The 15,291-nt window shown below is 42.2% G+C and overlaps 1 protein-coding gene across 1 annotated transcript in view; it reads right to left on the bottom strand.

The window, feature by feature from the left end:
- The window catches only part of Sdc2 (syndecan 2), a 101,532-nt gene that overhangs the window by 15,604 nt on the left and 70,637 nt on the right, over positions 1 to 15,291 (bottom strand). The window contains exon 2 of the mRNA XM_020172215.2: positions 1,243 to 1,354. Within this exon, the coding sequence (XP_020027804.1) occupies positions 1,243 to 1,354 (112 nt within the window). The remainder of the gene's footprint in view (positions 1 to 1,242; positions 1,355 to 15,291) is intronic.

Below are 15,291 nucleotides of genomic sequence, written 5' to 3'. Positions count from 1 at the left end.
TACCTTGTCTCCAGTCTCTTCCTCCCTGTCTGCTCCCTATCAGCTACAAAGTAAGGACATTTTCCACCACATGCTGTCCCCACCATGATGATCTGCCCAAGTGATGGAGTCAAACCACCATGGACTAAACCCTCTGAAAGCATGGGCAAAATAAATTCTTCTTCCCTTAAGTTGTTTCTGTCAGGTATTTGGTCACAGAGATAAAAATGACTAACACATTGGATTTGATCCCCAGCGCTGAAGAAAGAGAAAAGAGAAGAGAAAAAAAGAAAAAAAGGAAGCAGAGCTTGGGCTGGCTTTCTGACTTGCTTTGGCCAGGAAAAGGGGGTAGAGGTGAGGAGGCAGTGATGCTGTGGCAAGTTCTAAGCCTAGGCTGCAAGAGCCTTCACACAAGCACACGTGTTACCCAGGGAGCTCTCTTTCTGTGAACAAATGCCTGACCACCTGGAAGATGAAGCACCATGTGGACTACAGCCATGTCTACTAGGCTGCCCCAAAGATAGGGCAGAGGCTGGTCAAGATCAGCAAAGATGCAGGCCCAAACTGCACCTGCAGACACATGAAAAACCCACCATAAATCACCAACCTGCAGAAGAATGAGTTAAATGGATACCTATTGCTCTGAGCCACTGAGTGTTGGAGTGACTTGCTACACAGCAGTACAGAAGTGATAGATAACTAACATACCAAGGAAGTCACAGGCATCACAGGTACCCTTGTTTTACTGGCCACTACATTGCTCCTCCAACTTTTGAGCAATACACTAAGGAATTTAAAAAAGCATGTAACTTCTTGGTCTCATCTATAATCTCTAACTAAGGGCAGGCAGTTTATGAAATTGCTATTTGAGGAATTCTCTTTAAGAGTGATCTCCATACAATCCTCTGAAATTCTTAAGAATAAAATTTAAAGTTCAAGTGTCAACTCCTTTAATCTCAACAGCTCAATGTGGTAAAGAGGATCATTACTTTCCCTTTTTATAAATGATGAAACTGAGGCTCAGCAAAGTTAAATAAATTCCCCCAAATAAATAAATAAAATTCCCAAGTTCTCAGAGCTTAAATGGCAGAGAGCTTGAATCTGTACCCAAGATACTCTGACTCCAAAGATGGGGCTCTTAACCACTGCACATGCTGCTCATCTCTTGGAAGTATGGCAACAAAACGTATGTTTGTGTCTGTGTGTGCACATGTGTGCGCATATGTATCGGTGTGAGTACAGGCAGAGAGCAGCCAGCCTTACCTGAGCCAGATGCAGAAGCATAGTCGTCATCATCAATAGGGTACACTCCAGAAGCTTCTTCGATGGAGCTGTTGTCAAGGTACATGTCTTTATCAGACGTCAGCTCTGCTCTCTGAGAAAGGAAAGACAAGAGAATCAGGATGGCGAGAGATTAAGAAACAAGCTCGCTCACCTTACAGTTCAGGTTTACACTGTGCCGACTAGCCACCCCCAACCTGCCCCGTCCCTCTGAATGCACGTGTCCAGCCATCTGACTCAGAACACCCTGGCAACCTGTACTCAGTCAAGGGCTAATGCCTCCATTAGCCTGTGTAGCCTAATCCAGTAGAACGATGACAGCACGGAGACCTAGACACCTACCATGGGCTCATTTCGTTCCACTCCACTGAACTTGTCTGTGTTTCAATCCTCTCAATGCTAGTCCTAAACTAACTCAGGCATTCCTTCTTTTTGTCAAGAGTGAGGTTCCTTTATAGCAAAAGCTACAAAACACCCAAATCACTGCACACTTTCTTGGGGATGTAAATAAAGGTATTGTGATGCTTAGGCAAAACAATCACCTAGGGACCCATCAAGGCATCCTAGACACTCACAGGCCTGGCCAAGATTAGCGTTAGCACTACAGATGAGCGCTCCCCAGCCATCTGGGCAGTCCAGAGCTTCCCACCATGTCTTAGATCCACAATGACGCCAGGCAGGGCACCCTGCAAGGAACAAGGGCTATGGGGCTCAACTGCCAGGTGCAAGAGTACACTGCAAGCCCATTTCTGGGGCTCAATGGCTCAGTAAAATCTTAATGACAAATACAGATAAACCCACAAGAGTAATTTTTTTTGACATTACTGGCACTGAGTAATAGGCAAATCACAGGCTTAGCAGGGAGAGGGATCAGTCACTAAGTACACCAATCCCACAGTTTCTCAGCTCTTCAATAAGAGGTTGGTATTAATTCACCCTAATCCTGCCAATGGGGTAACTTGCATAAATTGGAGACAGAGCAGAGGCAAAGGGTTCTTTTTGTCTTCTTTTTTTAATGGTTTTAGTAAATTGATATTTTACCAGCGGTATCTCATACTGGCAGCTACTAAGCAAAGTGTGCATTTGGAAACAGGCAACACTCATTATTGTCCTATTTTTAAAGATCAAATTGGATGTTTGTTCCTTACAGGAATTATAAAAAAAAATATTTCCCTTACTATGTTGGCTTTCATTTTATTTCCACTAAAAATAAAAGTTGGTTTCAACAGTGGTTGTGAGTGAACCTTCCTAGGAGGAGGGGCAGGCCAGCCTCTGGAACAGCACTGCCTTATTCTCTCAAATTTCAGGGGCTGGCTGCAGAGGCTGAAGGGTTTTAAATCTCCATGGGCCTTCGGGCCAAATGACAGAACAGTATGGGAGTCATTTTCTTTGCACTATCACACTGGCAGATTCCAAGCACCGATCCCTCAGGGATTTGTGTGCCGGTGCCCTGGCTTGTAGGCACTGAGTGACCACCCTGAACCAAGAGTGTGCTGGAATTTTCCTGCCAGCACGGTCAGCACTTAACTCTGCAATCAGAGGCTGGTCTGCAGGATACCTGTCTCCAAGGTTATCACGATTCCAGACTGCGATTTCCAAAGTTTGCGAACCAAATCAGGAGCCCTACATTCCCTGGCTCTATACACAACTTAACTGACCCCGATCAGACTCTGTGCTCCCTTGGTAGAGAAGAATGAACAGCCAGCCCTCCATACCCAGGAGTTCTGCAACCATGGATATGGATTCAACTAACTGTGAATTAAAAATGCTTGACAAAAAATCAAGTCTGACTAGTTGGTGGTGGTTCATGCCTGTAAACCCAGCACTAATGAGGCTGAGGCAGGAGAATCACAAGTTCAAAACCAGCCTGGGCTATATGGTGAGACACTGTCTCTAAGAACCAAAAAGTCTATACTGTGTACAGGTGATTTTTTTCTTGCCATCATTCCATAAATAATAGGTATTATAAATTATCTAGAGATGATTTAAAGTTCACAGGAGGAAACTGGGTACAGTGGCTCATGCTTATAATTCTTGCTACCATGAGACTGAGAATGGTAAGACCACGGTTCAAGACCAGCCTAAGCAAAAAAATTCCTTAAGGCCTGATCTCACTGAAAAAAGCTGGGTGTGGTGGTGCGTATCTGTCATCCCAGCCTCTGTGGGAAGCATACATAGGAGGACCAAAGTCCAGGCCCACCCAGGTAAAAAGCAAGTTCCTATCTCAAAAATAACTAGAGTAAAGAGGGCTGGAGGCATAGCTCAAGTGGTACAGTGCTTGCCTAGCCAGTGTGAAACCCTAAGTTCAAACCCCAATAATATAAAAAATAAATAAAAGTACAAAGGAAGATGTATATAATGTGTATGAAAATATTATGTAATTTTCTATAAAAGACTTGAATGTTTGTGGGATTTGGTATCCAAGGGGCATCCTAGAAGCAATCTGTGGATACTGAGGCACAAGTAAATCTTCTTTAATCCCCACCACCCACCAAATCCCAGAGCCTGGCACACGGCAGGTGAACTATAAACAATCCCAGGGTCGAACCAGCTTTTGTTTCCACCTAAAATCCATGGTCAGTCCTGACTGTATTAAACTTGCCTGGTTAACCTCGCCTGGAGGACCTTTCTCACCCTCTGACTAATCCTGTCCATTTTCCAAAACAGGCTCTGACCTCGCCAATCACTTACAAGTCCCCTCATCACAAAGTGTGTGTGCTATTTCCCATTCTGTAGCACACGCACAGCTTCAGACATACCTCCACAGAGTCACTTTAAGTGGGCCGTATGTACTTGTTTTGTCCCTGATTGAGAACGATTTGTTGACGCAAGTCTTGAATAACCTGTGTGAGCTTGTGCTCTGTCCCTCTCAAAGTGCACAGGTACTCAATAAATATTTGTCAACTGAGGTTACTAAACTGAATTACCTTAAGTAACCTTTGACTCAGGTTTCAAGGTTAACCCATGTCCCAAGACCTCCAGGGATCCTACCATTAAAAATCTCTTGGTTTGAAGCCTGGGAGAGCATTGGTCCCACACTTCTCATACCTTGCTCTGCATCTACCTGGAGTCTTAAATGTAAGAAAAGGGCTCCGTTTACATTTTAGAAACCGGTTTCTCTTTCCTTAACACTGAATGGTGCTCACTTTCCTCTTGGTTCTCTGTCAAAGAAATTTGATGTTGCAAAGGTTAACATTGAGATACTTAATCCCTGTGTGTAAACTGAATTTCTAGTCATTAGATAACCCAGTTTGTCTGGACTAGCTCATCTGTTACGCTACCAGGCAGGTGGGCCAAAAATGTCTCCCAGAGAATCTGAGCCACCTCACACTTCAACTAACTGAGCAAACTGATAAGCCAACTGGCTTCTTAAGAGGTGACCATGTGACCTGTGTTACTATAGGACTTGAGGGTGAAGGCCAGGGAGTACCTAGAGATGCAGCTTGTCTTTGGCCATGTGGGGCTCCAAGCTAGTCCGGGGCTGGCTGGATGTTTAGTGTGAGTGAGGGGGCCAAAAGTATTTATTTCCCCATCACTGGGTATGGTGCAAGTAATTCTGACACCAAACTAAAAAAGCACTCTCCACTCTGATTTCAGGAGCACCAAGAACACAAGACCCAATTTTCAGGGTCCTTTTACAGAATCCAGTTTAATAGGAAGCAGGGCCTTTTTACTCTGTAGCAGATAATGCTACAAGAACACCTCCATTGTCTTTCCCTTAAAAAAAATTAGCGAACAATACAAATTCCATTTCTGAAGATGCCACTCTCTGGGCTGGTAAGGAGTTTTGCAGTTAGCATGCTTAAAGGAGTAAATAAATTACACATTAGTATTCCCTTGGGACAAAGTGTACACACGCGCATGAGCTCACTCATGAGCGTTCTCTCTCTTTCTCTCTCTCTCTCTCTCTCTCTCTCTCTCTCTCTCTCTCTCGCTCTCTCTCTCTCTCTCTGTCTTGAGGTAGATATTGGAGTTTGGTCTTAGGGCCTCACATTGCTAGGCAGATGTTCAACCCCTTGAACCACACCCCCAGCCCTTTTCACGTTAGTTATTTTTCAGATAGGGTCTTGTGTCTTTGCCCAGGGCCAGCCTCAGACCACAATCCTTCTACCTTCACCTCCCAAGTACCTGAGATTACAGTGGTGCACAACTGTACCTAGCATGATGTGTGTCTCTTGAAGGTCATAGAAAAGGTGGCTCAAAACCTCTGATTCTACAGTAGCCAATCTCACTCTGCAGAACACCAAGGGACAGTATATGCTTTACACATGCTCATTTACTCAATGGGACAGAGTAACTGGACTAAAGCAACTGGAAGGAAATGTGCAGAGGCAAAAAGCCACAGGCTGCCTACAAGATTTCATAACCAGTTTGTTTGATTTGGGGCTGGCCATGGCTGTGAGACAGTGCCAATACTGTTGGCTAAGAGAGTTCAGAGTACGAGCTGGAAGAAAAACAGAATAGATCTTTCAGCACTTTTGCCCTTGGCTGATGCAAGACATGAATACAGGAGAGCAAAGGGAAGCCACTGAAAGCAATGAGGTATTCTGAAGAGGAAAAGCTACTGCAAAGAGACGAGGGTTCCACTTCCACTGCATGCCATGAAAGTACACTGCCCCTATAGACTAAATCCCCCAGAGAATGCACCCCCTCGCAGTCTTTCTACCCCCCCACCAGATGACCAGAGGGAAGGCAGGATACACATTTGCCTCCTAACTCCATCCTTCCTTCTTTGACCCTATAACTTCATCAACCTCAACTTAATGGGCCTGGACCACTACTAAGGCCTCTGTCCAAGTCTTTGCCTTTATAAAGCCATTCTCTATAGAGGGACAGTTCTCAACATAGTCACATTCCTCCCCTGCCTAACGTCCTTTATTGGCTCTCTGTCACCTCTAGGATGGCATAAAAACTCCTTAGACTGGAAGTTTTACCATATGGCTTCACCTTTATCTCCAGCATTGGCTACAACCAGGTCCTCCACCCAAACCCCATGCTCCAAGACAAAAATAGCACAATAAACCTGGTGACATTAATTTCCTTCATATAAATCCCCAAGAGGAAAAAAAGCTCCTTTAAGGAGAGAAAACTGAGGACAGCATTAGTGAGCTAGGGCTTCCAAAGTTGATGATTAAAAACTGGATTTTAACAGAGTGACCGAGTCCAAGATAGCGTTTATAATAAAAATGAAAAGATAAAGTGCACTAGTCCTGGTTTTAGTTAGAAGCATCACAAACCTGTCCATTTTCTCAGCAAAGACAATTTGTACAGTAACAAATGAACAAATTACTTATTTGATTTTTCTCATGTACACTGAACAAATACCATATTTCAAATCACCAGTGTGGAAATCTGTTATTTAAAAATCTGTGGCCTGGCTTGAACACACACTACCACATTACCTACCAAGAAAATGTCCTCCAAATGCTTCGAATTAGTGCAAGCCACCAGGGGCAATACAGGTAAAGCTCAAAGAAATCAGGGTTAAATTTACTTATGGTTTAAACTTGGTTAGTTAACAACAAAATCCGAAGTCAGAAAACTATTTACAGACTCAACAGTCAGAAAATTAGCCTTTGGACATAAAACAAAATACAATACCCAAATGGCCTAGTATATTACATCAAAAAGAAACACACCTTGAATCACCTCTGAATTAAATGTCCAGTCCTGACACAGACCCCAATGATTATTAACTTTTATAGTGATTCCAAAGTGCTGTAGGAGACTGAGTAAACTATTTGGTTACCACCTAACACACATTATAAAGGAAATAATAACTAGCTAAAACTCCCCCTCCCACAGTCACTCAAAGATGACATGCCTACCCTGAAGCCGTACTTGCCAATTCTGGCTTCAGTATAGTCCAAAGGAAAATGTTCTTTGACAGTTAAATGGACAATAATAGTACTAAGATCATCTATTTGTTTTAATAATGAAGGAAGAGGACTCCGCTGTGGAAAAGTAGCTCAAAAAAAAATTCATATGCTCGAGCCTGGCACAAGCAGTTCACACCTGTAATCCCAGCTACTCAGGAGGCAGAGATCAGGAGGATTGAGGTAGGAGCCCAGGAGGGGCAAAAAGTGAGACTCTATCTAACAACCAAACTGGCATGGTGGAGCACCCCTGTCATCCCAATTATGCAGGAAGCATATGTGAGATTGCTGTCTATGTTTGCCCTTGGCAAAAATGTGAGAACCTATCAGAAAAATAGCTAAAACAAAAAAAGGTGGGGGGTCTGGGGGCATGGCTCAAGTAGTAGTAGAACGTCTACGTAGGAAGCATAAGGCCCTGAGTTCAAACCCTAATATAACTCAAAATGTAAAAAAGAAAAAAAATCTGGTCCAATGGGAGCCCAAAGCTCTTGACACCTAACTCCAGGCCCTTTCCCCTGCACTGTAAGATCCCACAACATGAATGACTCCAAACCATTCAGCCTCACTGCAAACCAAGGGGCTGAGGCTGCCTGAAGTCGCACAGCTCAGGCGACCTCACAGTATGAGTCACTGACTGTTAACAATAAAGGTCCTGAGAAGAGCTATAATAATAACAAGCCATGTTGAACTTTTGCTTGCTGAAACATTTCCAGACTTTGACTGTGAAAATTCTCCCCCGAGAATAGGTACTTAACATCGTTCAGAACCAGCATTCTTGGTATCATAGATGGGAAAAATTGTGTTAAAAGTTCAGAGTTCTGGTTCAAGTTTCCTCTCTGCCTTATATTCTGCAAATTCTCCCACATGGAGGACGAGGATGCCATGACCAACAGCTGCCACTTACAGCTTTAACATCTTTATCTTTAAGAAACAGGTGCCCCATCCGAGCTAGAAACATAAAGAAAGGAAAGAGACCTCTGCTTATCATTAGAAAACGATACTGCAGTAGCTATGGCTGAGGTTTAAGTACATAGCATCATATTTACAAGCACTCATTTGAAGGGTTGTTTAATGAAAACTGTCTAGTACCTAACAATTTCCCAGACTTACCCTTCTGTCCTGCATAGGCTACAGCCAAGTCATTCAGTGGAAAACAGCTGATGTCAAAGTGAAGCCACACGTGAAAAGAAAATTCTTAAATCCTCTACTTAAGGAGTTCTCAAGAAAGAACTGTTTCAAATATTTATAGCAGTTCTTAATTAATTATATAGAAAGAGGAAGTCTCTTTAAGAAACCAGCATGTCTTCCATAAAGCAGGGGTTGATTTTTAAATATTTAATCATGCATATTAGGAAAATGAACTCAATTCTGGAAAAAAAAAAAAAAAACCCAAACCTTTAGGTTATATGAAGGTAGAATCCTATAAGGATGACTGAGCTGCTCATAAGAATGTTAAATTATATGCAATTTTGGAGAAATTTCACTAGTTCCATTGAAACAAACCAAGGCAGAAGTCTTACTATATTTATTTAAGGTCCTTCAAGTCTAAAGTATTCATCTGGAACTAAGTCCTGATGTTGTATGCCTCACACAGAGTGGCAGCTGGTCTTATTTCAACATTGACAGTGAGTGTCCCTTGAAGAAGTCCAAGAAGCAGGACAGCTCTCATGTCTTCTGCATTCCCCCACCCCCTCGCCCTTCAACAGACACTAGGAACCAGCAGGTGGGAAAGCCTCAACAAAGTGTAGAAGTCAAAGGTTTCTGACAGGATGAACTCAGGTGGCAAGCTATCTAATGAAAGGAAATTCAATTTAATTTAAAGAATGCCTAGTTCTTCCACACTGGGGACATAAGACCTACAGTCTCTTACCTTAACACAAGGGCATGGCAACCTTGGGAGAAATACCCCAACCCACTAAGAATGCCCCCAACAAGCCAGATTCAGCACGAGCCTTGGGAAAAAATGCAAATGGCTGAAAACGGTTTTTAAAAAGTAACACTGAGTGTACATTACTTAACTGTGACATTTTCTTATTTAAAAAAGAACCATATTTGGTTTAAAGCAGTCAGGTTTCCTGAGGCAACAATACTCAAACAAAATCTTTAATAAAATGCTCCTCACAATAATCAGCACATGAATCTCCCTCATCCTCCCCACACCCACAAAAATTCTTGCTGGAGAACTATTTGGCTCATCTAAACTAGAATTTATGATTGAATATAATCAATATCATCTTTACAAAAGGTGCCTCACAGTAAGTATGTTGGTGTATCTGGTGCTACAAAACTTTTTTTCTTTCTGTAGTATTTATTTATTGATTCTACAGACTAGTGACTAGCTCAATAGTGAGTTGTTAGGTAAGTTTAAAACAGTATCTCCCATTTTATGTATATATGAAAATAACATAATGAAACCCACCAAAAACTGTTAAAAAGGAGGGGATTGGAGAGAAGGGCATGAAGAAAGAATAATATAAATGGGGTTAATTTGATCAAAGTATGTTATATGCATGTTGTAAATATCACAATGAAACCCCTTTGTACAACCAACAAATGCAAATAAAAAAGAGAAAAGATAGTGTCTTATATCTGATGACCAAGAAAGATCTTAAATGAACGTGCACTCTTCAACCACCCTGTGCACTGGATACACAAAACAGGACACTTGTCCCCGTCTCATTTCCCTTTAATCTAGACCTTGGTAGCAGTGAGCAGCCCAAGCACACACTCACTGCCAAGAGTCACATCCCCAGCATCATTCTACAACCTTGTGACCCAAGTCCCTCAGATTTTACAAATCACCACTGCATGATGAAGCACTTAACTGAATGACCTGAGCAGAAAGACACCTAATCCTCTGCACCCAAATTCATGCTACCTCTCACACTTTGTAACCGAGAATAATAATTAAAGAGACAACTAATTAAAGCAAAGTATCCCACCTGGATATTGGTGCCATTTTGGAACTTCTCCATTTTGAAAACATTGCATTGCAAAATTTAATTCATATTTTGTTTAAAAAGCACCCTGCCAGGAGCTGGGAGTGTAGCCCAGAGGTAGACCACTTGCCTAATGTGTGTAAGACCCTGGGCTGGGATCCCCATAACCACAGAAAATAGGTAAATAAACAAAAAATAAAATAAAATAAAAACACCCATATTACTCATACTAAGCAAAAAAGCTTTCCTCCTTGTCAAAAAAGAAAAGGTGGAAACACAAAAACATACGTAGAACACACTGACAATTTGTGGTTATGGATTCAAATTCTTGATACAGAGAAGGAAGGGAAGCAACTTTTGTGTTAAATTAAATTTGTTGGCAACAAAGTAGCGCTCTCTGAAGCAATGTGTGTTAAAGCAACTCCTGGGACTGAGTGGGATTGTGCTGAAGTGCATGACACACGAAAAGGAAATGTCCATTACTTACAGATGTGCTCCGTGCCTCATGCTTTCTTCCTTTTTTGGAATATCAAACAGAGGGAAGCAAGAGGTTTGCAGCTATGTTATTATAAGCATTGCTGCCTCACCCCTCCCAAGCTAGAATATTTCAGTATTTATTTTGATACCCATATGACCACAGTTTAGACTAGAATAAAAATATAGAAGCTGTGTGAGCTGAACCTGAAAGTTCCAAGTGCTGGAGAGGGTCAGTATTAATCAATTCTAACTAAAGTAATGATGCTGTTTCCTGGCTGAGTTTGTCAAGGAGGAGGGGGCGGACATTTGGAATTTATTTCTTATTCAGAAGTGTTTTGTAAAAACTACCATCATGGAACAGACTCCAAGTTAAGCACAGGAAGACAACAATCTCTGGTTTGAATTTAATAATCCACTCTAAGGTTTCTGAACTCTTACAGCTCTAGGTCTGCAATGCCTATTCTCCCACCCAATACCGGGCTAACAGAATGCCACAGGAAGCCTATGGGAAGGAAAATAGGAATAACCTTGGCTCCAAGGGGCAGACCATACCTCTCGAGGCTGCAGCTAATGCCGGAGCTAATGCCAGGGTTTGAAGGTTTGCAATGGTGATGGATGGATGAACGGCCAATGGAGCTGTGTTTCAGAGAGCTAAGCTAGAACTATGAGCATCTAAGGGAAGATGGCCCTCTACTGCTGGCCTGGAAAGAGAACCCTTGACCTACAGAAAGGGGCGCTAACCCTTTAGAGATCACAGTAGCTATGTGTTTTAAGAAGTTATGTAAACTTTCACACCATTGGAATCAGTATTTCTTCTCTCAAGAATTACCCTAAGAAGATATTTTAAAAACAAAAACCACTGAGATGTTTATTGCTACATTAAAGCAAAGTTACCCAGACAACCTAAATACCAAGTCTAGGGGTGGCTATGATTCATGATTATTAATCACAATACATTAATTTCCTCCGCATAGCCAGTAAAAATCATGTACCATAGAATAATAAGGAACAATGTTTAAGACAACACATTAAATTTTAAACACTTACGCTATAAAAATATGATCTAATATTACACGTACGTTAAAATTTCACATACATCTGGCCAAGCATTGAAAGGAAAATGGAAAATGAAGAAAGGTAACTGGTTAGGGTGATGGATGTGATTTTTTTTTTCTAATATATTTTTGCTATATATATGAAACATACATTTCATATATATACGTATGTATACTATATATACATATTCATATATATGCATAAAAATATATATTTTGTACACACAAATGCACAAGACTAATGAGTCACGGTTACAAATGAGCAGAGACCACTTTCTTAACATCAACAGAACTTCTGAAAACAGCTTATTACTTAGTTAACATTTAATACAACCAGACATATAGACACATATAAATAAAGAATCTAAAGATGGTATCATGGAAGTATGTGGATAGATATGTGGTAAATACTTAAGAATTTTTCACACTTCAGGAAAGTGCTCCAAAATCACAGAGTAGTGCTTTGGTCACTCCTGATCCATTTCTTCTAAGGCCACAAAGGCAAAAAGTCTGACAAAATGGTTATCTGATCCCAAGATTCCTGGGTCTAGCTACCCATTTCATTTAACTATCTCTTGCACCTAAGTCATTTCAAGTTGAGGAAGCCACTCCAAGTCAAGGCGAGGCTGCTCAGTTTCCCAGGGAGCAGCTCCTGTTCAACTTGGACCATGGCAGCTAGCCGGCAGCTGTTGCTCACTGCTCTTGGCTTTCAGCCTCCTTACTATCCACAGACCTCATCTGCTCACAATGGGAGCCACTTCTACTGATCCCAAGAAAGTCTCTGGGGACACAGTAACTACAGGAGCACTGTTTAAGTGAAGAACACAACATCAGCAGCTCAAGACTGAAAATATATTAACACTTTCCAAAAAATCTCAATAGCTGGGTGTGGTGGCTCCTGTCTGCAATCCTCACACTCAGGAGACATAAACAATGGCAACAAGGCCAAAGCAGGAGGGATAAAAAGTGGTGAAACCACTGAACTGTTCCGAACGGTGAGCTGGGAATACCTCCTGCCAAGCCACTGTGGTGGCACTGTGTGCCCCAAGGATTATTCACATTCCTGAAAACCTATAGGAAAACCACCCTGTTCTCTGTCCAGCACTCACAGCCCCAGGCACTGTGTACCTTTTTCTTGAGCAAATGTTTTATCCGTGAAATAAACGAGGAAGACCCAGCAGCTTTTACAGAAAAGGTTTCCTCACAGGGACATCAAGAAGATATTGAATGCTATTAGAGTTGATTATGAAATTTCTCATAGCCCGTGCATGAAATTCCCCAGGAACAAGAGCCTCCTAAGCTATGTGGTGACACTTGGGCCAGGAGCAGGAGTTCCCAGTGTCACTCACAGCGTGTGGATGATCACAGGAGCTAGGCCATCTCGACACAAATGCATTTCAGAGAGCAACCCTGTTGGTGTGCTAAAGTGCTGCAACTGAGTACTTTATCTAGAGACAACATTTATGGCCATATCAAATGAGGGGACATGAAGCCTGTGGACAGTAAGAGTTTTTCACCAACAATGGAGAATGTATCAGCCATGCAAACTGACGTAGGGCCAAAGCCTTCAAAAATCCAAAAGGCCACCTGATCCACTACAGGGCTGCCTTGTGTCTTTGTGCTTCACCTACACCAGAATGTTCAGGTGGAGACATTCTGTCACTGTGCTGATAGGGTCATGACGCTTACCTTCTATAGGAGAGTTCAGAGGATGAAGGGGAAAAAAATACAGCAAGATGATAAAGTTATATGCCCTATTAAAAATATATTTAAGCCGGGTGCCGGTGGTTCATGACTAATCCTAGCTACTCAGGAGGCAGAGATCAGCTGGACTGCCATTCAAAGCCAGCCCTGGGCAAATAGTTTGCAAGACCCTATCTTGAAAAAACCCAACACAAAATAAAAAAGGGTGGGGGAGATGGTGGAGTGGCCCAAGGTGTAGGCCCTGGGTTCAAACTCCAGTACTGCAAGAGAGAGAGAGAGAGAGCGCACTTTTCAAAAAATTGTTTGTTTGTTTTTTTTTTTTAACAAAAGGAGCATATTTCATTAGTTTTTGCCTCCAAAGGAGGTTGGCATGTGGTAACTCACCAGTGGTAATTAATTCCCTGGATAAAACATACATCTAGAAGTACCATTTCTTAACTGATATAACTTTTAGTTTTCTAAAAGATATAGATGTTAAAAAGTCAATCTTTGTGAGTCAAGTACATATCAAGCACGTATCATCGCAAGGATTTGTTTTTTCTAGGTCAGTCCAGTAGCAAAAGGAGATACAAGCTCATCCTACTGGTTTTTGTAGGGAGCCCTACAAAAGGCCTGTGTGGGATTCAGCACCTGAGAATGCTGAGGAAGGCTGATGAAACTCAGCCATTCTCTAGAAGTCCCCACTCTCTCCCTCACTGTCAGCCCTCCCATTCCTACAGGTGGCCTTTTGTGGTACAACCAACGGCCAGGTCTGTGTAAAAAAATGCCCCTTTTGGAATGAAAGTTACCTGGTCCTATCCTCCCAGAAAGTGAGGAGAGTTACTGAGAATTAAACTCCACAACAACGGTCTGTCACACGTCACATGTCTGGTGAGGACAGGCCCAGTTCTTACAAGAACTGTCACAATGCAGGGACACTCACCTCCAGACAGTGTCTTGGCCCATACAGTGGTGTTTATTATTGAATGGGTACAGATCAGTGTGCAGCCTGAGACTAACAAGGTCACAGCGCTCATGTGTGAGATGCAAAATGAAGACATGCCCACTCCCCGCTCCCTTCAAGGTGACAGCTGAGGACTGGAGGCTGGGGAGCAAACCATTAGTACCAGGACATACCTGGCTTTGGCTCCTGCACCAGAACAGACATCCTTCTGACTCTCCCTTCCTATGGTTTAACCTTCCATGCTGTCGCATGTAGAAAAATGACTTGCTCCTTGCCCCTTCTGCTTTGGAGGCTGAAGAATGTGGCTGAGCAATTGCAGCTGCCAGGGCAACCTTGTGGCATGCATGCCAGCAGCTCCTCACCTACATGCCTCTCCCCTGCCCCACTGCCCTGGCCCACCGCTGCTGGCCACAATCCCCCCTTGTGGTCACATTGCAGGGCAGCCCCCATGGAAACCCATTCGGAACTGCTCAAGCTCATACCAAAGAATGATGTTTTTAATACAGATTGTTCTTTTTAAATCCTTTACAAAAGCAGCTGTAATCAATCGTGCTGGGGGCTCTGTAAAAAGCTGCTATTCAGAAAGTCTTAATATTGATTCTTTTCCCTTTCACAGCTTTTAAGAAAACAAGCCCATGCTAAGAAATTGTCATCAATTTTTCTAGACTTTGTTAACATGAAACAGTACCTAAATTAAAATACAATTTTTAGAATTCCATAAAAATCATAGCAGACATTTTAAAAATCCATCTGTCACCCTGCCTTTCATTCAGTGGGAACAAAATGGGTTTTTTTAAAGTCAGTTGAACAAATTCAGCAATTATTAATTCTGATTAAACCTCAGAAACTCTTGTAAGAATTGTTTAGCAGGTGCCATTGGCTTAAAGATTGAGGGGAAATTCGTCTTCATCAAGATCTGGCATTTCCAATTCTTAATTTGCAAGATAATATACTATTTTCTCTGTGTCTATTCTTAGAGAAAACTATCAATTTTAAGCCTGTGTTTAAAGGCAGTTATGACTCCAAATGGTCACACC

This window comes from Castor canadensis, chromosome 3, assembly GCF_047511655.1.
Source record: "Castor canadensis chromosome 3, mCasCan1.hap1v2, whole genome shotgun sequence".
NCBI classification, from domain to species: Eukaryota; Metazoa; Chordata; class Mammalia; order Rodentia; family Castoridae; genus Castor; species Castor canadensis.
The sequence above is the reverse complement of the archived record's forward strand: the minus strand, read 5'-3'. Positions and strand labels throughout refer to the sequence as shown.